Genomic DNA, 27,293 nt, shown 5'->3' on the forward strand with positions numbered 1-27,293 from the left:
GTCACCCTTGGGCCTTGCAGTCCAGCAGCCTGACCCCTACATGGCGGGCTGTGCGGCCCCAGCTGTTGACTGTCCATCAAACACCTCCAGAGCAACGTTGGGCCAGGAAGACCACGCTTGTTGCCCCTTTGATCTGGCAAGCAGCAGCTGCTGCTCCACACAGCAGCACTTTGTTCCCCTGTCTCCTCACCACACTCTGTCCTGCAGCACAAAAACACCAGATCCGATGCAGAAGTGGAGGGGAGAGAAAGGAGAAGAGGGAAATTTGTGGGGGTTATGGAGGGGGAGAGATAAAAACAAAAAACTTGCCCATTCTTTCCTTCCTACAACATCAACAAGCTCTGACAACGGCAGCGGGGGTTTTTCTTGGCCCGGACACAGCTTTCAGGCATCTCCTTCTTGACGCTTCACCCTCCCTTCTTTTTTAGAGATATGATAGTTATTGTTCAAATCAGCCAGGGTGAATGGAATGGACCGAGGCCAAGCCTGCCCCAGGCGTCAACACACCTGTATGAAAGAGACCTTATTGTAGCAACCCAGCATGGCTAACCTGCCTAGCTCTACCAGTTTTCTGATGTTTAAGAGGTAGGGTGGAATAATCTCTTCTTTCTCTTTCTTTCTCTTTCTCCCAGACAGTCTCGTAATTTTTCCCATCATTAGCCTCTCTTTCCTCAGAGGCTGGCACCTTTGCCCTGGAATGTTTTTTACTTACTTAACACTATTATTTTTGATTATCACCATTAGACAGGGGGATTAAGGAAAGAGGTGATCCACACCTCCCTTGTTAGCAAGACCTCGCTTCTCTTACTCTTGCACCCTCTCCCTTAAGACAACACCTTATTAACGTGCATAGGTGCACAAAAGGTATTCTCTGCCTGCCCGGGAGCTAGGGGACCAACAACTGTGTTTTCTGTTTTCCAAAAAAAAAAAAAAAAAAAAAAAAACACCTGAAAACATTCAACATGTGTCAGCATTAGCCCTCGTCAAAAGGTCCGGCACACAGCGCACGACAGAGGTTGTCAGCGCTGGAAGGTAACGCTCATTTCTCATAAGCCAGCTTCTCACCTTTTGGGTGGGTGAGCGGTTCCTGCTTTCATGCAGGGCCAGGAAGAAATAGAACAGAGATGTGCTGGCAGGCTGGCGTACACACACAGACGCTCAGGAGATGCACAGAGGAGAGAGGGGAAGAATAGAAGCAAATAAAAGCAGGGATGAATCCAGCACTATCATTACTGTGGTCTACCCATCACCTCTCCTGAGATGAGAGGGTGTGCTTACAAGATCACCCCATTTTCTCAGTTGGGAAGAATGCCACCCCCATTGCCCAGGCTTCCCATTTTCCCACAATGCCAGGCTTGTTGGGCTCCTTTGTGTGTCTCAGCAGGAAAGGCAGGTATAATCTTCGTTTCCATCCACTTCTCACTGCTATCATATAAATGTGTGACTTTTTAGCCTCTGTGTCTCACTCCTGCACTATCTTTCCATCTCTATTTCTTTCACCCTCTCTTTGTCTCTTGCTCTATCGTCTTCTGCTCCCTTTCATTCTCAATCCTTTTTTCCCTCTCTGCCTGGTAATCGAGTGAGAGATTCCGCGACTCTGTGACTCCCCCTTATTGTCAGATATCAAACAGGGCGGCTTTGTGGATTACCAGGGGAAGCTGATAATGACATGATAGAGGCGTGATATTTCAAACAAAATTGAGTGTCAATTGCCTGCATCGTCTAGGCAATACGAGTGTCTGCATTGCAGCAGCCAGGCAGGAAATAAGGCCAATCTATTTCCTTTGCTTTGTATCAAACGTTTCTCTGCTCCCTCCCTTATAACAATATAATGGGTTCAGCTCAAAGAGAAGAAGAAGGAGCCTGCCAACAGGGGCTTCAACAGTTATGTCTTTAAGCAACACACATAACATGCTTGGATACATCACATGCATGTTCCGTACATGTACACACACTCAGAAAGCTTTGCCAATAGGAGGCTGAACGGAGAAAGTGCCCTCGTTTTATAACCCTGCCCCCCTAAAAGATATGCACATGCCCACTGTTCTTCCCACTTTTTCTGTTCACACACTGCTGTAATATTCACTAGGAATTGAGGCCAATGGAAATACAGCAGCTCGGGTGATTTAAATGTGACATCTAAACCTAGTGAGTTTAGGAGACACTGCACTACTGGGGAGTACAGAAGTCATTGTGAGTGTGACTGTAGCTGTGTGTGTGCGTTTGAAACAGGGTCCTCGCTCGTTTTTTACGTCCCACTCGGATGTTACCATCTTCCTATCATTGTGTCTCTGGCTTGTAAGTCAGTCTTTCCACCGAGCGCGTTTCCATGATGTCTGAGTGAGTGTGTTTGTGTTTTGGCACAAGTTAGTGACTGCGAGAGTCATTGGTCAAATGCTGTCAGTTCGCCTCTAACTTCCCTATTTAATAATTAATCTGAGTTTCAATTGCACATAATCGCTTTGACATACATAAGTGCAAACACACAGGCATACAAACACACATGTGTAGGCACGGTCAGAAGCAGAGTTTAGGGCTAAGAAAAAAAACAGCAGCAGGCTGGAGATATAAATAGCCGCTGTTTGTGGAAGGGACTGCTGGCAGAAGCTGCAGTGACACTGTGGAGCAGACCACAGGGACTCTGATGTGTCTGGTGGCCTGAAGCGTGCCCATTGCCTCTCAGATCAGCTCTACCACTGACTGTGTACAGCTTCAACTGGCCTCCTTTATATGTGACAGCCTGAAACAAATACAACAATTTCTGTGTCTCAAAGAAGCCACAATCAATTTAGTCTAAACTGTAGAATACTGCCCTTCAATTTAAATCTGTGAACTGAACTCATAAACAGTTCTTCCCATGGAGGGTCAAGCAACAAATCCTTTAAATACAAACAAACATTTTTTAAAGATTAAGGTAAAACATCTCTTATTATTTATTATTGCAGCTCTCACGTCATACCTTTTGCACAAGCTGGAGAAAGTCTCCCATCCGGTATAACAATAAAAAGATATTTCTTCGGTGAGGGTGTGGGGGTGGTAGGTTGGGGGGCACCCTCTGTTCCCGCCAGAGAAAAGGCATTCCCACCACACATGCTCACAGAAATTCCCAATTGAAACATCACCATCAGTAATGGGAGGGATAAATATTCATAAGGCTGAGAAAAGAGGAACCCCAGATTAGGATAATATACTCCTCATTGTTCTCCAGCTCTTCTTCTGTATCTCTGCATCTTGTTATGCATGTAATAGCGCTGGCTAATAGTGGTTAATTCCTCCAGGTACCTCTGATAACTTCATCAAAGAGCGTGTGTGTTTCTGTGAGCTTAGAGAGAATGTGGCAACAAGCTCAACCATTTATTTCTCACCTCTCCCAAATTGCAAATTACCAGGTTTAAAATCTGCAAGATTTTGGGCCATGTTCCAATTAAGATTGGATTGTTTTTGTGGAAAGGGCCTGTGACTCCCTCCCCCTCATCATCCTGTCTCTTTTCTGTTGGCACAACTATACCGATATCTCATCCATAACAGGCCTGAACTAGGGCACCGCATGGCTTAAACAAACAAAGGGCTATATTGATTTATAGTGTCTTCCATGATGGGCTTATTGGCCTGCACCTCAAAGCCACAGAGGGCGCCAGGCCATGAATCATAGCTCCAGAAAACACACACACACAACAGGTAAGAGTAATACATTGGACTGTTAAGGATGTGATTAGATCATATTTAACAGTCACTCGGGGTGTGTTGTGTCTTAATAGAGTGAGTGGGAGGGAGGTCAGTGAATGTGACTGTGACCCCACAAAAACAAAGTAAAGACAGAAGAGCATGCTTATTTACATGATGTTACTGTATATAAACAGGACAGAGGGAATTCAAAGTGTGAAAGAAGGAGGTAAATAAAGACAGGGAGTAAGAGAAAGACTGAGAGAACGAGCATGCCTGGACAGAGAGAAAATACCTTGTAGAGGTTCACAGGGTTTAAAGAGCTCAGCTAAAGAAGGAGTTCTGTCTTCTCTGGCTTCAACACACACAGGCACACACACCCTCAAGGCCATTCTGTTACACCTGGTCACCTTTATCCTTTTTTAGTCCCCCACACCCCTCATTCCAAACACATACACCGTGCACACAAACACACAACATTCAGCCATTCAAAACGCAGCACCACCTAGACACACACAGCAGCCACCCTGTGGCTAACGCACAGCTCCTCTGGCTATCTCCCTCAGCAGATAAAACTCATTATTCCAAATCTACTCTGTCAGGTTGTCTGATCCTCTGGGGCCTCAGTTCAAATCTCCCCCTCTTCCCTTTTTTTTCCTCTCGTTCTCCCTCTTTCTCTCTGTGTATCTGTCTCGCTGCCGCTCTTTTTGGTCACAAGCCACAAAAAGACCAAGAATTTGTGCCAACTGACCTCCAGAGCAAAAACTGTAGTGACTGTCCATAAAGACACATATAGCGCAGCAGCAGCAGCTGAAGCACGTGGCTTTTTCCTTTGAGAACACGACAATTCCAAACAATTACCAGACCTAAAGTTAGATTTGTCTTTAAAGGCACCACTACAATACAAATGAAACACATAAAAATGCAGTGTTCAAGCCTGGTACTTGAAAAACTTTGGAAAATCACAAAGAAATGCATGACATCATCTATCATACAATCCAAAGGACTTTTGCACCGATTCAAATGCCTAGTCCCTACGTTGGCACTTGGCACTGGCACCAATGTTGGGGTTTAGAGCTAAATAACATGCCAATATCCCAGGCTTTCCAGCCTCACACCATGAAAGCCCATGCAGAACCCATTCGCCCCAATGAGCTCTAAAGGCAAATGGAAGCTCATAAACAGAGGCTTGACTGTATAGACTTTGCATTTTATATTTCAGCACTTTCCTCTTTTATGAGCCAGACACCCCAATAACAAGGGGAGAAAAGGAGGGATGAGCAAGGTGGGAGGAAGGCAGGGAGAGAGAGCAAGAGAGTAAGGATGTTAGGAAAGAAGACGATGGCAAAAAAGAGCAGAAGAAGAATAAGCATGAGGTACAGGTTGGGAGAGGAGACAGAAGAGAACTGGGGACACAAATCTTGCTGCTATTCTAGTATGTGACATCTTCGCTCGTTTGTGGCTGCTCATTAACAAACAATACTGCTGTGAAATTGGTTTAATGACAAAGTAATAAAATTGCTATTCTGCTCACAGATGGCCTCAGGCACAGGGAGATTCTGGCAGGCTTACTGCGGCTGCCCATGTGCATTAAGCTGCTTGTTCATGAAAACAGCATCCTACGCTTTCTTTCTCACTATCACCAACCCCTTTTTTTTTTTCTTTTTAACTTCTTTCTCTTCCTGCAAATGAAATAAAATTAACCTACTTTCCTCCCTTGTATTCTCCTTGAATTCTCAATCTCTCACATTCTCACCCTCTTGCTCTTCCTCCAAGGGTCTCTCTCTAGTGTATTCTCTTTCTCGCTCTCTCTCTCTCCATCTCTCTCCAGTTCTCACCCCTAGTACAGAAATTACCATCTTAAAATAAAAAAAAGGAGGCTCGCCCACGCAAACGCGGCTCGACTTCATTTCAAACGCAGAGCCCTTGTTATTAAACGACCCACCAATAAAACCATGCCATTGAGGAATAAAAGAGCCAAAAGGAGCAGAGAAGTACAAAGACCTCCCTCCTCCCATCTCTCTGCATCTCTCCTCTAATGCTTTCTCTGTAATGCCTCTTTCAGCTCTTTGCCTCTCTATCTTGCCATGTCTGGCTTCGTTCTCCTTGCGTGCCTCCTGTGCTGGGAGAATTCCACAGCCTTGGAGAGTCTTGAGTCTGTAATGGGAAAACAAGTAAAAAAGCATTCATTTTTGGTGCGAGATGGCCCAGCAGTGCCAGTTTTATTAAAGCACTACCTGGTTTTCCATAACTCGAGACTCACACAGAGGTGGGCACTGGAGTGCTCCATGGACACGGTGGGTGTCCATGCCATGCCAGGACCCAATGTTCCCCCAGTGCCTGATAACGTGGGAGTGGGCCCTGTTAATCACACTGAGCATTTCAACAGGGCTCATGTACTCACACACAGCACATATACTGCGAGTGCACACATAAACACATTAGCATCAGCTGTTTAAGACTCCCATGGCTTTGCCTGTGAGTACAGCATGTGTCTAGATTGCACCGTGAACAGATATTTGGATCTGTAACAACTGCAGAACAAAATGAAAAAAAAGGAACCTACTACAACGGGGAGTCTCTTCTATTTTACTCTGCCAATAATGAAAATATGCTTTTCCAAATGTGTTTTTGCCTCCAAAACAGATAAAATAACAATATTATTACAGCACTCAGAAAGCAGCCAGATCAAATGAACTTAGCGGGTAGGGGGTGTTGGTAGGGGGGCTGGCACTTGGGATCTGACAACAGAGTCAATTCTGCTAATTAACTGCCAATTAGCGGTCCCTAAATGAGAGGGATCATGATGTGTGTGTTGGCAGTGCCCTGATAGTCTCTCTCTCCCTCTCTCGCTCTCTCTCTCACTCAGAACTACATATACACTAATGCAGGCACACAAAGACACACCAGAGAGATACGTACACAAGCACACACACACACACACACACACACACAGCCGCAACCTCTCCACACCCCAGCTGTATATCTAGAAAGCTAGGGGCGTAAGATGGCCACTGCTGGGACTCCCTGGTTGCAGCCAAAAAAAGGCCTGACATTTCCATCTGGGTCAAAGTTAGACAGATAACCAGCAACTTCAGTCAACAAGCCCACCAATGTGGCAGAGAGGGAGACACAGACACGTATGGAAGAGGCAGTGATTTAGATTTAGAGGAGAGTAAAAGAGGGAAAAGAGACCCCAAAACCCTTTGTGTGAGATTCATGAGACTTAAATACGTTGGAAGAAAGTGGAAAAAAGACAGGCTGTGCCAGTTTCATAACTTTATGTTACATTTGGAAAATATTAGTTATTAGTTTGCATTTCACAATGGCTTTGCCCGCCAAACCAAGAGATCATAAAAATCATAAAAACACAATGTTTCTGAGTGTCTCGCTGGACAGAGAAAAGGGGGGCGGAAAACGCAGCGTTAAGTGGAGGAACAAATTTGGCTTTGGGTTTTTCCTTTCTTGTTCTCGTATGCTACAAATAAATGTGCTTTACTGTTCAGAAAATTCTGCATGTGAACCTGCAGTGCGGCTTCTAAGCACCTCTGTTGGGTGATTTAAACTCTGAGAAGTCCGGAGGCATCCACAAAGGCGAGCGATAGAGGAAAAGTAAAGGATATGAATTGCAATGGGGAGCATGCTGTGAAGAGAACGGCAGCGCAGTCATAGAGAATATGCCAGGTGAACTCGGTTTATCTGTATGCTGTGCTAAAGCAGAATGTAATCTGGGAGTAGAAGCTGGATTCTAAGTAGAAATACAAGTTGTTAAGCTACACTAGTGTAATGACTGATGAAAACATTTACATATAGTAAGATGAAGAAATACAAATTGAATGGAATCATTGTCTGTTATCAGTGGGATTTTCAAAATAAGAGATAAAACAAAATCAATTAGTGTGCCATGCCCTGCCCCTGCATGGCTGGAGAGACTGAGCCTATTTCATCTCTTCAGTGGGCACAGGCCGTTTGGCGCCGTCGTCTGGCGGATATCCTTCCCTTATCATGTGACCTGTGCTCCGACTAGGGGCAAAGGTTGGCTGCGATCCGCCCTGGTGTCTTAATAACTCACTCATTGTATTCCTTTCTGCCCCTAATTAGAGCCTCTCCCCTGTGTGTGCACGTGTGTGTATTTGTCTGTGCATGTATTCCCCCCTGGGCTGTAGAGAGGAGGCAGAGAAGTAAAAAATAGAGTGTGGCTTAGTGCCCTCTTTATTGTTATTAGTGCTCCAGTGGCACAGCAGTCAGTCATCATAGATGCCAAGTCCTGACATATTCGCTCTCCGACTTGCTCTGCCTCTGTGCTCTCTCTCTGCCATGGAAATGACCAACTGGCTGCCTGTGAGATGAGGGAATAATGAGGGGACAATTTCCTTCCTTTTTTTTTTTTAGATGCTGTTTCTCTCAGTCATCTGTCATCGGCATCATCTCTCAAGCCCATGTAATAGCTCTGCGTGCATGTGGTTATATGCTTGAATGTGTGTGTGTGTGTGTGTGTGTGTGTGTGCATTACTGCGGTGGTAAATAACGGCAGGATAGTTGCTGTGTGTGTTTATGGCAGTGAGCGAGGGCACATCATGCTGGGTCTGACACAGAGACATGAAAGGATTCGGTCAGGCCCCATTTAGCCCAGACTGATAGCAGGACACCAGAAGCTGCTGAGACAGGCAAATAAACCGCTAGATACTGTAAACTGTAAATGCTTTTCTAGCGTATATATAGATTGGAGTCTGCCTTTTCACCTACTTCACTATCCCTGAATGTCATGTCTGACATGGCCCTCACCTTTTCCCACAATCTTAAACAAATGTAATTACATGTCAGACCACTCCCCGATTCTGTTAGTATGACGCCACTTGTCTGAAATGGGAGCAGAGCAAACACGCTACCTAAATGAGAACCAAGAGTGCCCTGACACCCTCTCCACACATGCTCCCTGACACATCTCTGAGAGAGCATAGTGCCCGATAAGCAATAATATACATAATGTGTATGTGCATATATACACAGAGGGTAATATTAACATTAGGTCTGTGGCACCGTCTGCTCAACACCAGCACACAGAGTTAGTGGACTTTAACCTTTTCCTTTGTTCTTTATTAACATCTGACAGCTAATTGGGTGCAGGCTACAAACAGGTGAGGCTGCTAGCAAATGATACAAACAACACATAGAACCTGCAGTGTCTCCTGAGAGACAAACCGTTTCTGCGCAGCTGAAAGTGGCCCACTATCGGTTTTGTTTTCTGTATGTACAGGTGAGCCGCAGGTAAACATAAAGGAGGTGTCTGTTGAAGGATATCGCTTGGCAAGTTGCGATGGGGCAAAAGGGGAGAGAGCAAGATGCACTGTCTATTGACTATCACACAGAGCACCCTTGTGCCCTCGCTGGGCTGCGATTGTGCCGGCGGACAAAGCCCTGATTCAGCACATCCTTTCCCCGAGGGAGAGGTCTGGAAATCGAAGACGGCGACCATCCCCTCCATTTCCCCCCACTTATCCTCTGCTTCTGTCTCGCCCTCCCTCTGTCTCTATCTCCCTCTCTTTGCCCAGTAACGTGGTTGCGGCCATGCATCAAAGGGAAACTACAGAACAATGCAAGGGGCCAGCCAGGAATTTGAAGAGCTTTTTATAAAAACAGGATTTTTATATGGCAGAGGTCTGTCATATCCTGGGTGGACTACCTCAGTAGCCAGAGGAAACAGAAACTAACAAGTGAATTAAAAAAAAATCATTTAACTGTAACTGTCTCACCTGGTTAAGAACTACAGGGAGAAAGAGCTTTCAATTTCAGCATCCTCTCTCTCTCTCTCTCTCTCTCTCTCTCTCTCTCTCTCTCTCTCTCTCACTGTAAAATAGCCAAAGCGGCAGCATCCAAAAGGCAAGTTGACAACACTCCGAATGTACCAGAGATAGACCAGCAGAGTGTAAGCCTCTCTAATGACTTTATTTGTGAAAATCGATTCCTGGTGTTTTTGTTAACACAGCTGGTGTAACATTAATACACAGCTCCATGACCACCTACGTGTATGTGTGTGTGTGTGGAAACAGGGTTCAGGAGGATAAGATTCTTTCAGACCCCTTTATAAATGGATCTGAGGCATTTCAGTGCCGGTCTTGGATTTCATGGCCTCTGAGAAGGCAGGGACTCTTCCTCTATCTATCTCTGTCTCAGTCTCTGCCTATTTCACTTGCTCCCTCTTCTCCCAGGTTTGCAGACTATTTCTGCATTAATCACCATGACACAGGCAAGGCAACTCAATTTTCTGCTCCTGTAGGTAAGGTGCATGGCGTCCCGAAACGGTGGCACGAGGCATGAAACAGGCAAGCGGGGGCTAATCTTTGGTTACTGGTGTAATTGAAATGCTATCCACACTGTAGGGTGCATTAAAGTCTGATAACAGTGGTTCCTGTGGCCAATTTAAGTAGCTTGACTTCCCTTGGCTAGAAGGAAATAAAGCAAAGGGTGAGAGACACAGAGAGACAGAGAGACAGAGAGAGAGAGTATGTCAGGATGGAGGGGAGGGCGGGGGGGGGGGGGGGGGGGGGACTGATAGATAAGGCCAACAAACCAGGCTAATTCTCCAGGCATGTTTCTCATTGTGATCCAGGAAAAATGAGAAAAAAATGAATCATGGAACCAAAAAATCAATTGACCCTCGGGTGGCTTGTCAGGCTGCGAGCCTGATAAACCTAAAAGCTTCGTTAATGTCGGCCTGCCTGTACCCAACAGATAGAGCACTTTGTAAATGAACCCGCTTTGATAAATATATTAAGGAAAGCTGTGAATAAAAGGCACAGACTTGTCATTTGTAAATAGAACCCCCGCTACATGGAATTAGAATGATAAAATGGGGTTCCATATAATTAAGTTTGTGTAAGACCTGAAATCCGTGCAAATACCTTCCCTGAATTTTGAAAGGAAGCTGTCAGTTCAATTAATCTGAACATCACCCTGAGAATGTACTGAACAAAATTAAGCTGCAGATAAAACCTGGGCTAGTATTTTGATAAGTAATTCCTGTATCATTTCTTTGCTTCTGTGATCATTTTATTTAATCCACCACCCCCAGTTATGTGCTAAGCCATCTACAAAGGCCCTGCTGGCCAGACCACCAAAACCTTAATCCACCATATAGCTTGTGTAAAACGGGGAGGGGGTGGAAGGCAGTTTTGCCTTTTGTGGGGGCACCGGTGGCGCTGCTAGGTATGGTTTTGGATGAAGGGGTGGGGTGGGTGTGGGGGCTGTAGGGGTAGCTTATGATCTCTGCCTTTCTCCCTTAAATATATCCCACTGAATACATGTGCATCAAACCACAAAGACCACTGACTTAGCCGCGGAACACTTTGCCGATAACACTGGCACATCCCACTAGCTTAAATATAATAATGTTACAAAGGTTGTCTGTGTGCATCTCTGCGTGTTTACCTCTGTGTGTGTGTCTGTTTGTGATGGGGGTGGGGGGGGGCTGTACATAAACGGTTTTCACACTTTAGGAGCATTAGTTGTCTTGCTTAGCGAGGAGAGGCGGGCGAAGGCTTTTGAAAATGAAAGTCAGAGCGATGCTGGTGGCGGAGATTGGACGAGCAGAAATCTTGACTCACCAGTTGTTTACTTGTAAGATGGTGAGACCTGTGTCTTGGGCTAGCTGCTTCTTCTGCTCTTCAGAAGGATATGGGTGCTGAAGGAGCAAACAGAGAGAGAAACACACACATGAGCATCTTGTTGAATACGTACAGATAAACACAAATATTCACACTTGTACATTTCATTAATAGACGCACTGAAAAGGCAACCCATGTTCCAAGTCATGTTCCTGGCTGCTGCCTATTACTGTATGTATCCAATATGTTCCCGTGCTTGTTGTATTGTGCAACCCAAGACTGCACCTTTTCATGACCTCCACCCCACCCTGCCCCTCCCCTGCACAGTATAGACATTCAGAGCAAGTACCATGTATCCATGTATCCACCCACCCAGCCACACACACACACACACACACACACACACACACAACCCAGAAACCTGTCAGAGCAAGCCAAACAAGTTTTCAAAACTGTCAACTGTGATAAACCCCCCTCCCTCCCTATTCCCAACTCACCTACGCACAAACAACATATAGTCTACACACCGAACATATGCACTGCACACTTTAAACCACACACACAAAAAGACAAAACAAAACAAAAACAAAACATGAGCACTGGGCGAACAAGACTTTCCAGTAGACCCAATGCAGATATTGTGGTGTCTGAGGATCCTTTTATAACACCAAGCAATAGAATCAGTGGGTGAAGATTTGTAGTGAATACATTTATCCTTCCTTGAATGTCTGACATATATCCTGGTGGTGGCTCTTTCATAGAGAGCAGCTGAATACACACTAATGCTAAAAGAACAGAATGCTGTGAAATCTCCTCAACAGCTTTGCCAAGATTTTTACCTGAAAATGTAATTCTGCGACCGGGGCTGCAATGATACTATTTGTGTCAGGTCCAATCTAGAGAACATGGGCTGATATAAATGGCAGACCTTGGGCTGCCTTGCTCCCCCTGGGCCTTGCTATGAAGCATGACAAAACAACAGTGATCGCTGGTGACAGATGTCTTTAAGGGCCAGATTAGGAGTCGGAGCGCACGCAAACGAAACAAATGAGACACTATGTGTTTCATTCAGCCGCTGCAGACAGAGAGCATGCATGCACACAGAGCTGCACATACACCTGCACACAAGTATGTGCAAACAGAGAATGCACACAGAGACATACAAATATTCGCAGACATGACACCTACAAATCAAAACACACAAGAATTCCTTTTAAAGGCTGACACTTAAATCCTCCTCTACTTTCAGGTGGTTTCAAGCTCCATTAACAAACATTTTCCCCCTTCAAGAAAAGCACCTCTAGCATCACACCATATACCTCTTTTATTCTGCCATGGTAAGCGAGAAAGCACAATTCATGGAGCTGGTGAAGCCTTGGTTTGGTTTGAGTTAATTAAATTCAATTTTAACTTGAAACGATAACAGTTGCTCAAGAACTATTTTCTCATTTACTGCTGAAATAATTAATACGAGTGAGGTTTCATATCAGCAGAGAGGAGGACTTGTCCTTTCAGGTAGTATTGTCTGTCTAAATGCAGCCTATTTTAATTAAAGGAGAGATGGAAAAGATGGTTTGAGGAATGTGCTTAGTTAATAACAAACAAGGCTGAGATTGAACAAATAATGTGTCCTGGGTGCAGAGAAGGATTAATCTCATTTGTACTTCTGTATGTAGCCCCTTTTAATATGCTAAAATCATTAACAAAGGAAAGATGATAATGCTTGCATAGAAATAAATTTTTTGATTGCCAGGTGCTGACATTTTCTTGGCTAGCATTGACAGACTATCTCTGTGTGTATAAGTGTGCGCTTATGAATGTGTGTGTAAACATGCACAAAGGAATGCACAGTGTGCCCTAAGAACAGATATACATGTCTATACTTCATGTATGTTTGTGTATGCCTGCTTTGGATAATAACATGTAAAAAGAGTGCAAAATCCTTTCCCTCCCCCTTAAACACCTGGGCTTCCTCATTAGCTGTGACCTCGGTCGTGATCAAAACATGCTCGCAAATGTATCAGAACACAAACTCCCTCCTACTCTACTTTTTTTTTTGAACACACACTAGACAACCATATACACAAATGCGCAAGCACATACACAAATCGAGATGTAGCTAAAGATAATGTTGTGGTGGTGTGGGGAGAGGAGCGGCCTAGATTGGAAATGGGAGTGGGTCATTTACATTGTATTAAGGCTTCCTCAGCCTCTCAGGCCCAGACCTGGTCATCAATCGCCTACTGTCAGCCAGAGTGCGCTCTAGTCTGGTGATGAATACGCCGGCCAGCGGCATAGCTTGTCCAGCAGCCACTGCGTAATGAATGGTTTGAACAAACAAGAAAGATGTCTCATCAAGGAGAGTGGGGACGTTAAAACCCTTCTCGCGCACAAAATCCCTGAGTAAGGAGATTTACTTTGACCACATAGACACGGCACAAAAAAATCCTATTTTGCTCAGCACATACCCCACTCAGCTCTTGCTCATTCCTCTGCTCCTTGCCTCCCTGTGTCAGACTACATCCTTGAGACTTGCACGCACTTGTATATATGCAGAGCCAAACACACACATGTAAACATATACAATGTATGTCATGACATTTCTTCATTCTCTTGTCAACTTTATATTGCACTTTTCTTGGTAAGCCCCCTTCCTCACACACACACACACACACACACACACACCTACACTCACACACGTTTTTATGGCTGCAACTGCAGACCACCCACACTTTACATTGTGCCAGCTTTCCTTTAAGCATGCTGCTCTGCTACACAGTATAGCCTGTGGTGGCAATGTTAACACACACATGTACACAGACATGAGAAGTGAGCCAGTATGGTGGGCCTGGTGGTTACAAGGCTACAGCAGCCGTGAAATTGGAGAACAGCTATTTAGACCTCTGTATAACCTTTTGAAGTTAATTGCCTCAGTAAAAAAATATATGTTCATAAATCACCTAATGGACAAATGTGAGATAAATAGTTGAATAAATATCAAAGAAAAAATATAATGTCAGTTTGAATGTCTTTTCATCCTGGAGATGTCCTTCTGTAATCTCAGGAGACTGTATGACATGGTTATTTAATGGGTGAAACACAAACACAGAGAAGGATCAAACACAGTATTGATAATCTCCCTACCAGCTTTGGATCAGCTCAATATGTTCAGTAACAAACACCATGCAGGGCCAATATCCTTAAAAGAGGATTGACCACAAAACGTAAAACAGCCAGTCTATAAATAATTAGAGCCAGAAATGAGCTGCTTCAATTTGCTGTCTGGGCAGCGTGCATCTCCGATCGAAAACAGCTCTGTTAATTATGCTACAGCCTGTTAATAGCAGTGCACTATGCTGACGCACGTATGTCGTCCAATTCCTGCAGTCTGACCTGAAAAAGCACAAACATCAACACAAACAGAGGCACACACACATACAGGTGGATCAGATTCTGTCAGTTGTTCAGAAAGGAACTGTGTGTGTATGTGTGTGTGTGTGTGTGTGTGTGTGTGTGTAACCGACTGCTGGCTAAATTACAGGGTGTGATGTGCTCGGTGCTCTCTGATAGTGCTGGATGTAATGGCCCCTGTGGTTGTTGAACATTACAAGCTGAGGTAGCTCCATCATCTGCTGTGCATGGTCCTTAAACCCCCCCTGAGCCTAGCTTGGCATTTCACCATATACAATAACCACATCTATTGCTGGGCCACTCTGACATCACACCACATCTCTTGCCCACACTAGCTCCTATCTAATCATTCAACATCCAGTTTGCTATATATCAGCTGTGTCAGCAGCTCCTGACACTTATTTGTTGTCAAATCCCACAGCCCGATCATTATCCCAGCTGCTCTGTTCGACCCCCACCGTTTTTCCCACTCTGCCCCTTTCCCCTTCACCCACTAAACGTGCAGCCCCCTGGCCTGAGACTGAGCCTGGTAGACCTCATTGATGAATGACATCATCAGTGCCTGACATGAGTTATCATGGCAGGTCACAAGGTTGCAGTGGGTTGCAAATCTACTTCCACGCTAACGATTTCCAGGAAATTACAGACCACTGGCTGTTTACCCACCAAGGATTTGGTGATGATGATTGGTGTGATGTAGCCTCATCTGTGTTGTCTGTTGGACGTGGTAATTATATACTCTGCACCTAAACTTTTCATACATTAAAAGTGTTTGTTTATTAATTTCTAGGGTAATGTCATAAAAGTATTGATAGATAAACAGAAGTAATTCCATGTAATGATTTTTCACAGTGATTTATTAATGGTTGACAGCATTTGATGGGGGTTATTGTGAGTTTGTGTCTAGTTTTACAGCAACAATGTAACCCAGTATTACCTTTCATATATGAATACCTCACATTGATTGGAATCTGATTTGTTTTTAATCAAGTGACAGGAGGGTGATAATAATATTCACTGTCAGAAATAAATGCAATCAAATATAGGAATGACATTTTAATATGGATTCTGCATTGAGCTCGGGTGAGATTGGCACATTTTAAATATCAAGTTGCTGTTGTTAATAATGTTACAATTGGCTTCTTTGACAAATGACAATGAGATTGAATGCATATCGGCATTACTGGGAGATCAAACAGATATGCCAAACAAATCCAAATCCAGTTTTTGAATCTATCACAAATGTTTACTATGCATAGAGACACATCAGGCTTTTTAGTTGCAGTTTTTCTGACAGATTTTGTGATTTAAATTGAAGGATACAGTTAATTAATTCCTTACATCTGTAGACATCAAAAAGATCTGTATTTGACATTTTCAAAAATAGCTCAAATGTATTAGATTAATGATAACCAAGTTAATTTTGACTGAATTATATTACTGATCATGACTGAATGCCTGCTTTATTCTCATAACTAAGTGAGCTCAAACTAAGGTTTGCCAGCAATGTTCTTTGGAAGCGTGTGTGTAAACAAAAGTTACAAGGAATGTTGTTCTTCTTCTGTTGTTATCTTCAGTTCTTTCTCCATTTTTATTTCTATGCTCAACTGTATCTCTATGGCCATTGCTCTATCCTTCCCTCTACCCCTCTTTCTTTGTGTGTTTTGGGCAGGTGGAGGTGGGAGGAAGAAGTGGGTGTTTAGGATCTTTGTTTTATTTCACTAGAAACTGCACTGCTTCCTGACAACAGTCTGAAACAGGCAAAAGCACCACATGACTCAATGACTCAACCACGCTGCTCTGTCTCTCTCTCTCAATTGCACACACACACGTACACACAGACACGCTTCCACACACACTCAGATACAGCCAACTTATAAACAGAACTCACATGATGCCAACCTACAAACCGCACGCACTGCATGCCAACCTCTGATAACAGCAAATGAAAATACATCCATATCTACACCTCACACAATCTGCATTCAGAACATACCACTACACTTCTGTCTCTCACTTCAGAGGCCAGAGCTTCCACAATAACTGTGAGGGCTCTCATCGCTCTGCCCTCTGACAATAAAACAGTGATGACTGCAAATACAAGGTGGAGTGGCGAGGCCCGCGGCATCTATTATAGCGCAAAAGGGCCCCCAGTCTGTCTGTCTGCTTGCCTTTCTGACTGGCTGGTTGGTTGGCAATGCATCAGTACCACTGTTGCTGCTGCTGCCATGGCCCCCCACAACAATTGCTGGCTGGGCTCCTGAAGCCAGCTCCTGGACCCCAGCCAGCAGCCTGTTTGCTCTACACCATTAATTTATGTTCACTGGAGATGGTGCAAGGTTGTAGAGAAGCTCTACAGTATAACTGCCCTATTCGTCTGCCAAGCTACAGTAACAATAAAGTGGGTGAGGGGAGTCAGAAGGAGGGAGAGGGTGAAAAGGAGCCCTGGAGGATATGCACGATATAGGCATCTGATTGTACCAATCTCCATGAGGCTAAATAGCAATCACTCCCACACAATCCCAATGCACCTCTAGACTTAGCGCATCGACCTAGGAAAAGAGAAAGATATTTTAGGGGATCGTTTCCAAATGCTATCATGCATAATGAAGTGATAAGATATCACTTTCATCCAATAAAGAAAATAATACAGACAAATTGTGTTCTTTATCTAAGCTGTAATCTACAAAAGATGCTCAAACAAGGTTAAACTGAGCTCAACCCATAGATCTATCGGAGTTTGCCAATAGTTATATACACAAACTGCATGTGTGCTGTGAACCTGGTCTAATTTGTGGCCCGCAGCCATTGAGATGTGCCTATTTAATCATCAGATCCAGTTCATGGCTTCTTTTTCCACCACACAGCTACCCCTCCATGTTTAAGAGGAGGAATACGATCCCTCTATCCTTACGGAGGGGGTTTGGCCTCCTCTCAGTTTCTTCTTCTTTTTTGGTTTCCACTGATCTATCCTTCTCCCGCCATACTCCATAGACCCCAGCAGCTATCCCTTTCTCGCTATCTCACTACAAACTAACCCGTCTGGCCTCGTCTTGCATCCTCTTCACTCCACCTCTCCTCTTCTCCTCTCCTCTCATCTCATCCCCCACTTTCAAAGTTTCCGCTCAAGCTTTAAGCCAGGTCCTAGAGGGCAAGAATTTGGCCTGGTTTTTCAGACCAGTCTGCTGACTTTGTTGTGGTAACTGCCTGCTCAGGGGCACCCAGCTCTGTTCTGCTCTGCTCTCCAGTTTGCCTGATGTCAACACACAGTCATGCTCAGTACTTGCTCTCAAGAAATCTTTAAAACATCTTGTAGCAGTGATTACAGCTAAGTCGAACGATCATCCTCCTACAGAGAATTTTGTTCCTATAAAATTTCAATAACTTTAAATTTAATAAAATCTTTGGTAGCTAAGCAATCTTCTGTTTTTTAATCCTCTATGTAACTAGAATCTTACCGTTGCAAGGGAACCTACACTTATTTTTTTAATCTCTATTATTTAAATGATTGCTGGAAATTAATTACTAAAACTACCTGCTTAATCCTAGAACAAATACACATGTTCCATATGAAACAGGTCTAAATTATTAGATTATCCAGGAATGTTGAGCTACTGTAAAGAAATGCAGGGAAATCACACAGGCCAGTGACAAGACAGTAAAGCACTTACAACCTAGAGCCTGTTGATAAAGTCTGCTGGGCAAAGAACTTAATATTAACATACAGGGTCTCTAAGTTTATCCCCTTTCTCTATTGTGTTCTTTCAACTTTGTTTAACTTCCTAAGTCAAAGTAAAGTGGGGCTGATCTTAAATTGAAATACTAACAGATTAATTTGTGAAGAAAGGACAGAGTGAGTGAGAGAAAACGGGTGTTTGTTCGCTCCTTAAATAGGAGCTTCTGAGAGTTTCCACTTGACGGTTATCCCTTTCATTGTGCATTAACTTAATGAGCATAAGTATTCAAATACACAACCAGGACCTCTTTTAGCTCTCTCCCTCTCTCTCTCTCTAGTCTTTCCCTCTGTCTCTTTAAGACTCCACATTCTCGAGAGAAAGGCCAGTATGTTCTAATAGCAAGCCTCAGGACACAACAACAAGAGCAGAACCACTTACAGAGGACAAACAAGAAACCCTCGGGGCCAGCTATGGAATGTCAAGCCAATTTAGAAGATATCATAGGACATTTGTAATGTCAATTTTTGTTTTCAGGTCAAAAATCAAAGGCAAACATGGTTGGTAACATTTGTCCATTACAGTGCAGGCAGGAACACCCCCTCCCCCGCCGAAAAACAGCTGCAGGGGACACTTCCTGTTTGCTAATGATGCTAAATGTGTCCAAGTCAACCATGTCAAATGTTCTCTCTCTCTGAATGGACAGCTGGGGTGGAAAGAAACATTTTCTCTGCTCTCCTCTACTTCCTCCCTTTTTCACTATCCCCAGCCAGTCTTGGGCCAATGGCACACTTCAGATCCTGACCATGTCAGAATGAGCAGAGTTGATTGTAACCATGGGTGCATTCATCCGAGATCACAAGTACATCAATGGAACAAAGCCAACCAAGCCCTGATCAGTCACCGCCCTATCCCTACCTGTTGTGTCTGATCTCTCTTTCCGAATACTGCTTTTACGTCTCAGTAATGCACATCTTCTGAGCTCTCCTTTCATCTATGGGTTTATGAGTCAAGAAGATATCTCCTGTCATTGCTCAACACCCAAGGGCGGCTGGCTGCATGAGGATGTGTGGACAGACGAATGCCCTGAGGATCTTTCACTTTCTTAATGTTCCTCAAAGGAGAGTCGACATGTGATTGGAGTTAAAATGTCTTTATGAAGTGCTGCCAAAAGGAAGCGAGAAGAGAAGAGAAGAGAAGAGAAGAGAAGAGAAGAGAAGAGAAGAGAAGAGAAGAGAAGAGAAGAGAAGAGAAGAGAAGACACAACCAGCTTTTAGGTTCATAGCAGCAACCCTTTAAGTGCATTCTTCCATCCACTCCCTCTCTCTCCTTGTAGTGCTCTTAGGCTCAATCCTGCCCGGGGGCCGAGGTGACCTTTGACCTGGCTGGCCTGCCTAGCTACAGCCCTCTCGTTTGTTAGGAGCTTTATCCACTGACAAAGCAGGCAGGAAGTTGGCAGCCACCCAGCAGCCCCATGGGAGGATGACCATCAGCTAGCTCAGCTTACCGCTTATTACAGGATAGTGGGGAGCATGTGTGTTTGTGTGTGTGTCTGTCTGCGCATTGGCGTGTGTGCCCTTGCCCTTGCATATACTGTATATGTGCATGCATCAGTGTTTGTAAACATGCCCGTGCATGTGCATCTGCAGGCTGGTTTGGCTCTAGCTGCATATGTGCGTTTGAAGCACGTGCAGAAGAGCGACAAAATCAGAAATGTGACCGACCCCATTTGGTGCCAGCAATTTTTACTGTGCTAGCTAATGACACGCAAAGAAATAGCCTGGAAGCTACAAACGCCCCTGTCTCCAAGCTAACCCGATCAGCTACGCATGTTAGCAACAATCAGGCAACCTTCCAGCCACTGGACTCAGGGGACCCCAGCACACTTTACTCTCGCTCTCTCTGTCTCTCTGCTCTTTTTTCTCCTCCTCCTCTCTACAGCCTGCTCATCAGAGCGCTCAGAACAGCTCACTAAAACATTATATCATAAGACACTCCAGTTTCATTCTCGCCACTCCATAAAAGTCAGGTAATTCATACTTCATTTATATACCTTCCCATTAATAAAGCTGATGAACTTTTACTCCTTAAATCTAATGGGCCATTTTGCCGTGACTGCCAGCGCTTGCCGTTTTCTGTGTAAGCCTCTCCTCTTCCTTCTACTCGAGTACGAGTGCTTTGGAGACGGCTAATCCACAGTCACTCAGCCACCGCTCACGTACAGTGTTTTATGGGTGAAGAGAGCAAGAGAGGGTTTTGGGAGATTTTCGAGGCTTTTGACTGACCCCCTGCCACAGACAAGCAGTGACATGTACCGTATGCTGGATTTGTCGTTCTCTCTCTCACTTTTTTTTTCCTCTTTCCCTCTACCTCTCTCTATCTGGGTGCAACACAAGGTTATTGACCTCTGGGCCTAAAGCAAGGCATGATGGCTCCCCAGCTTGGAGGCTGTTGACAAGCGTCTGTGTTCTTTTCAACAACTCGTTGAACCGCCCCCCCACCCCTTCCCTTCTCAGGAATGTAACACAACCGCTCACTGAGGTAACCCAAGCTCCTCCCCTCTCCCATCCTTCATTTACAGAAAGAAAAAGAGACAGAGAAAAAGAGTGAGAGCTAGACCAACTGGGGGTGTTATACAGCTGTCCCCCATCTTCCCATCTAACGCTCGCTCCCTCTCTCATTCTCTTGCTCTCCTTAGATTTGCTTCAAGCTCACTGCCTTCAGAATAATTAATGATGCAATTGAGCCGAAGAGAGGACTCTGACCAGCAGGGGCTGTTCCTGAATGCCTGCATAGCCTTTCTATGGAGAACCGGAAAATAGAAATAGAGAGAGACAAGGAGAGATAGATCGGCAGAGGAAGAGAAAGACATAAAACAGTCAGACAGTGAGAGAAAAAGATTGTTAATAGTCTGTTCCCTTACAAGCCTTAACCCAGTCTTGCTCGCATCCCCTCTAGTCTAATCCTCCACCCCCATCCCCCTCTTCTCTTCTCCATCCTGATGGTGGGATTGGGGGGCCTGACCTGTCTGGTGATTGATGGTAATGTCTCAGGAAGTCATTTTCCCCGACAGCACCCCGCCGCCTTTCACCAGGCCTGGTGCAGAGGTGAGCCCATCACATGGATGCTTTTAACTCTTTGTTCACTTTCCGCCAGGTCTCTCCGTACCGTCTATCTCACACTCTCCCATCCCATCTCTTCACCACCTTCTATGCTCCACACCGATGAGCCCTCCACCTCTCCACTCTACTCTATGAGAAAGTTGATTGTGCAACAGACAAAGCAAGGATAAAAAAAACAGTGACAACAAGTATATAGAAAAAAAACTTCAAGTGGATCTGCCAAGTGGCCTCTAATTCAGGTTGCTGGGGATGTATCCACACAACTCCATTACTGTCAGCGCTTACCACCTCCATTATGGCAATTAGGACATGATTCCAACACAAGGAATGCTTTGCTATGCTCTAGAATTGCTAACATCTGCCGTGTCTCTGCTCCATGTGTCAGTGTGGAGTTGTCTTTTCTTAAACACACATCTTCTTACAGTCACACTGTCTCCTGTTTTTTCCTCCTGTTTTTTCAACACTGCTCTCCACATTTATTTTCTTAATTCGACTCAAACTGTGCCTTAAAGAGATCCCTCTCTGTTTGAGTCCAAATAACCTAAAATGATCCGTGAAGAGCCTCGCGGTTCCCGTTTTCAATAGGCTTCATTAGTTTTTAATATCTAGCCAAGAAAAGGAGGGGAAAATGGCATGGAGATAATCAATGGAAAGGGGCTGGTAGCCTATTAATCTCCCCCAAAGGATTGTGGGTTAATACACGCTCTTGCATAGGCAAACATGGCTGTGTGATGAACACATCTGTCTGCCTGGATGGGCTACTTAATGAAACAGCCAGCGTTTGGCTGCTGAGATGGATGTTGTTCCCCCAGTGAAAAATGAGTTCTCTCTCCCACTATGCTGAGGCAGAGCTACACATGATAGAGCTCCATTCAATTCACTGGAGACCTGGCTGTGTCCCCATGAGAGGGAAACCTAAACAATGAGGGTGCAGGGCAGGACAAGCAACGCATGGCCACTAGAGCAAGTTGTCATGGAGATCATATCAGGGAATCCTAATGTGAACAAGAGTCTGTCTGATCTGGGAAGGAGAGACGACAGAGACAGACTAAAGAGGAGCAGTACAGTGGATAGATAAAGAAGACCAAAGGAGGCTAGGGATGAAGACTAAGCCACTTGGGATAGATAAGCAGGCTCAATATGTTTGAATGACAGTGTTTGTTAGACTGTCTGTGTGTGAAAACTTTGGTGTGTATATATATCAGGTTGTATGTATGTGTGTCCATGCATGTGCAAGTGTTTTTGCCTATGTGCCAAGACACGTATACATATTTCTGTGTCTGTGTGTTTGTGGTCTGACAGTGTCAGAGGTGACCCCTGGTCAGGGAGTCCTGTAACAGGAGCTCACCTCCGGTTCTCTGAGCTCTCCTCTCACTGTGCTAAACAGCCACCTGAAGACAGGATTAGCCATTGTGACCCAGCCCCAGAGGTAACCGAGATACACCTCCGGGGACAGACATGAAACACACACTGTCACGTGTTTTAGAGATACAGCCAGGTGGAGATAGACACAGGGAAAGACAGAGGGGTTTCTTTTAAAAAGAAAAAAGCTGTAAAATGGAAAAAAGGACAGGACAGGTGGTGGGGGGATTGAGAGTGCAAACAGGACACTTATAAGAGGATGACTGCAAGCAGGATACAGTATAATGTTGAGCGAGCTAAGGTGAAGATGTCAGCGGTGTTTACTGTTGTCTAGTGAAAACAAAGTATAGGAGCATAAGAGGATTGGACGACCTAACCCTGCGCCTTGGGGTAGCTGAGATTTGTGCCTATATAGAAATTGATGCCTGTCATCCTGTCTATGACTCAACTCTGACAGTATGCAGGCATGTGTGTTTCTGTGTGCACTTACAAGTGCGTGTGCTGTGACAAATGAGCAGTGCTTAATTTGCAGCTGATTATGCGGGCTGTGGGTGCCCTAAACCCCTTTGAACTTGTAATTGCCCCTGGTTTCAGTAATGAACATTAAGGAGGATTCAGAAATGTGTGGCTAATTACACATTTCCCCCCCTCTCCCTTTTCATTTTTTCATCTTTATGCGAGATGAGAAAGAGGAAAAGGAGGAGCAGGAGTAGTAGTAGGAGGATGAGAGCCAAGGAGGAGGTTCTGGGTTGGGAGGCATACACTGCTGTTGTCGCCCTCTTTATCTAAATAATTGTACAAGCTGGTTTATGGGCTTTAGAGAGGTGCTTTGTGTGTCAGTTGCTGCAGCCCTGGGGATATGGGGGACTAGCTTTCCCAGCGATCAATATTCAGAGAGATTCACATCTGGAGCCAACGTCTGCTCTGCTTAGATTTGGATTTATATATTTATTTTTCCTTTTATTTGATTTCTTCCCCTTTGGTTCTCCTTTTCCTATATCCATCTGCTTTTTCTTATTGGGGTATGGTGATGCTATTTTCGATACAGGGTTTGTTATCTATCTCACATGCTCATATGTGTAGCCTTGGATGATCTTTGGTTGATGTGGCTGCGCTGAAATTCAGAGGTCTGAAGCAAACTAGGTCTTCTCTATGTGGACAGCAGGCCCTAACAACACACGGCTCAATATATACTGTATGCTAGGCAGAACTGCTTGAGCAATGGAGCATCTTGCGTAAATGGCTGCAGTGCAGGGAGGGTCCACTGTGGCTACTGGAGGGGGAGAGTGGGGGAAAGGAACAACAAATTGACCCGCTCAGCCTCTGTCTTTGATGTGGACTCGGCTCTCACTTGAAAATCAGTCCATATGTTTCAACAGGGAAAGGGAGAGGATATCAATCGGGGAAAAAAGAAAAGGTGAGGAAGTGGGGGGAAGAGGTGAGAACAAGAGACATGGCTCCCAGTTATAAGGACCCCACTGTGAAGAAATCCCACTGCATGCCCCTGCACTGAGCGCTGGGCAAAACAAAAAGCATGCATTTGAGAAGAGTATGGGGAGGGAGGGGAGAAAAATCACACAAAATGGCAGCAGTGGGATTTGATGCAGTCAGGGTCCCATGACAAACCAAACAGTGAAACACAAGGTCTGTTTTTGATTTCTACTCCATCCCTCAACCTTTTCTCTTTCCTTGCCTCCCTCCCTTCTTTAGCTTGGTTTGCTGTTTCCACGCTCGTGCTGCTCCTTTTCCCTTTCGCATTTTCTTCTCTTGGTGTGAGATGAATATCAAAGCAATGCTGGGGCAGCTTGGAGGCCTGCAGCAGAATCTCATTGGCCTCCATGGTCCCCTGCATGCAGCAGCCACCATTCTAGCAGCTCTTGCCACAACCCCACAATCAGCTGTGGGGGGATGAGGCTAGCCTGGTGGGTGGAACCCCTGGAAGGGTAAGGGGTAATTTAAGAAAACTAGCTTTAGGAGTTGAAACCAAAATCTAAATCTCTTATACATTTTGTTATAAGTAAGATAACCCCTAAAAGTGTAGAAAAGGGAATACGGAACAGAATCAGCAGCAAAGATCTTAATAGCCCTGGTTTTCCACCAGGGGCATGTATGCTATCACAGACAACCTTGGGGGGATCCTTATTACACATGATGTCATTCAGCCCTATGTCCCATAGAGTCACCTCTCCAAGTCGTACCCAGTGGATCAGTGTTATGACTATACCAGCTGTGGATTACACTGCTGTGCTGAATGCAGGGAAATGTGCTGGGGCTGGAGCCTACTCTCAGTGGAGCATGAGTCTCCTCAGTTTTGTGCATTTGTGATCTGTGAGTTTATAAATCTAACTGCCCTCCAAAGACCTCACTATGTTTGTAGTCTGCTATGGTCAGAGCATGTGCAATTACCTCTGCAGGGGTCAGTCAAACTGCACTGCTGCACTCTTTCTCTTCCACAAGGACACCTATGTGATAAAACCTAATTTAAAACATTTTAGGGAAAACTCTCCTATGTTATTCCTTTGTTGTTGTCCTGCTAGAGAATATGTTGTGCGGTTCTTTTGCAGCTTAATCACCTCCGTGCAGTGGGAACGTCTCATAAACAGTCTCTAACCAAACAAACTTTAAACAACCTGCATTAAAATGCAAACAGTAGGACTGAAAATGTAAAAATGGGGAAACAGGTAGAGGGAAATGTGCTGGGGTTATGCAGGTATTCCTGCATTTAAATTTAAACTATAACATTGTGCTTATGTTAAGGTTAATCAAGTCTAATGAAAAGTAAAAACAACACATCTGCATAGCGCTTTGTGTACACAAGGTTAATATGCCCTGATTTATATGTGAGAAGATTCAACATGAAGTTGAAACTTGGATGTATAACTATGACAGATCAGGATTAGGGGGCAAAGTATAAAGGTCTGATGTCGGAGCATGAAACGAATTAGGGCTTATTAAATTCTGATGCAGCACTAAAGCTCTGCTGTCAATTACAACTATGCCAAAGCTCACTGTAAATATGTAAACAAGAGTTTTGTCACTACTGTGAATGCTTTTTCATTTCAATGGCATGGCTAATTTGATGCATCCAGTCATAAAATTATACAACCTGTGAAAATAGGAAGCCACTCAAACTCAAGCAAGTTTTCTGCTCTCTGCTTCTACCACGTTGACATGTAGGGAAGGAGGTGAAATCCTTGAGTAAAATTAAATCATTGAATGAGTTCTCACTGTACTGTCTTTGCTCGTGTGACTGTCCATGCTGTTTTATCTCCTTTGCAGTGGCCTGGCTGGGTACGAACAGATGGCAGACTGAGGTGGCTTGTGTCTGTTTACCAGGGTCACTGAGCAGCCAACATTAGAACACAGTGACTAGACAATAGCTAGGCAGCAAACCTCAACACCCCCCCTCCCTCCCCAAAAGATCTAATTCACAGTCATTATCAGTGACTTTCAAAAACTCCTGTGCTTAACGTCACCAAACTACCCTGTCATATTGTCACTAATGTATGTTTTGTAAACACACACAAAGCAATGGGTATTGTCCCAAAAGTAACATGATGACTCTTTTTCCTGTGTCTCCCACTAATAGTCACGCATGTGGGCAGCGGCAGTGAACCAAACTGTCGCCTGGGTTGCTACGGGTGACTGAGGAGCTGACTTTTGGGCTCCGAGGCAAACGAGCACATGACAGATTAGTGTGTGGGCCTCCTCCAGGCTTCCACCTCTGTGACCCTTAGGAGCCCCCACCATACCCCCCTTTACCCTCGCTTTTGCCCCTAAACCCACTCCCAGTTTCTCCTTTGTCTCCCTTTCTTCATGCAAACTTACACAACAACCCTAGGAGGTGAAAAGCAAACAGATTTTGAATCTGCATCACAGAAACACAAATGTTACTTCTTTATAATATTTCTGGTTTCTGTTTTTTTTTTTTTTTTAATTTTGTTATATGCAATGTTAATTCTGAACACAAATACGCGAAGAAGCCAAACAAATCAACAATGTGATTACAGTAGGTAAACAGTGAGTTAACAAAGCATCAGTACTTTTTTTTTTTTTTACAAAGTAGCGTGTATACTAAAAAGATAATGTAGGCACTTGCAAATATGGAATAAACAGCTTTCAGCAGTTCAATGTAAAAGGAGGAAGGGCTTGGTATTTCAAACTGTTTGCAGATGTGTGTCTCCACCAGTTAAATGCAGCTTGTACTAGAACAACACACAAGGATTAGAAGGACTAGAGAAGCTTAAACAAAACTGGGGATACTACAGGACTGACTGTTTAGTCTACGCAAACAACATGCCCTCTCTTTTTTGAGGGATGGACTTGTATGTACATTTGTTTATCATATGGGACAAACATCCGTTGCCAAGGTTTGGCCTTGCTTGCGCCCATGTCTTGTGAATGACCCTCGCTGGTCGCTTTTATTTGCGTCTATAAAGAGCAGTTGAGAGAGCAGC

General features: G+C 44.5%; 1 protein-coding gene across 5 annotated transcripts in view; it reads right to left on the reverse strand.

Moving 5' to 3' along the window:
- meis2a (Meis homeobox 2a) overlaps positions 1 to 27,293 on the reverse strand; it is a 77,037-nt gene that overhangs the window by 13,205 nt on the left and 36,539 nt on the right. For all 5 annotated transcript variants that reach the window (XM_026339918.1, XM_026339917.1, XM_026339919.1 and 2 more), the window contains exon 9: positions 11,268 to 11,344. In XM_026339918.1, coding sequence (XP_026195703.1) covers positions 11,268 to 11,344 — 77 coding nt within the window. The remainder of the gene's footprint in view (positions 1 to 11,267; positions 11,345 to 27,293) is intronic.

Source organism: Anabas testudineus, chromosome 22 (assembly GCF_900324465.2).
Source record: "Anabas testudineus chromosome 22, fAnaTes1.2, whole genome shotgun sequence".
Classification (NCBI taxonomy): domain Eukaryota; kingdom Metazoa; phylum Chordata; class Actinopteri; order Anabantiformes; family Anabantidae; genus Anabas; species Anabas testudineus.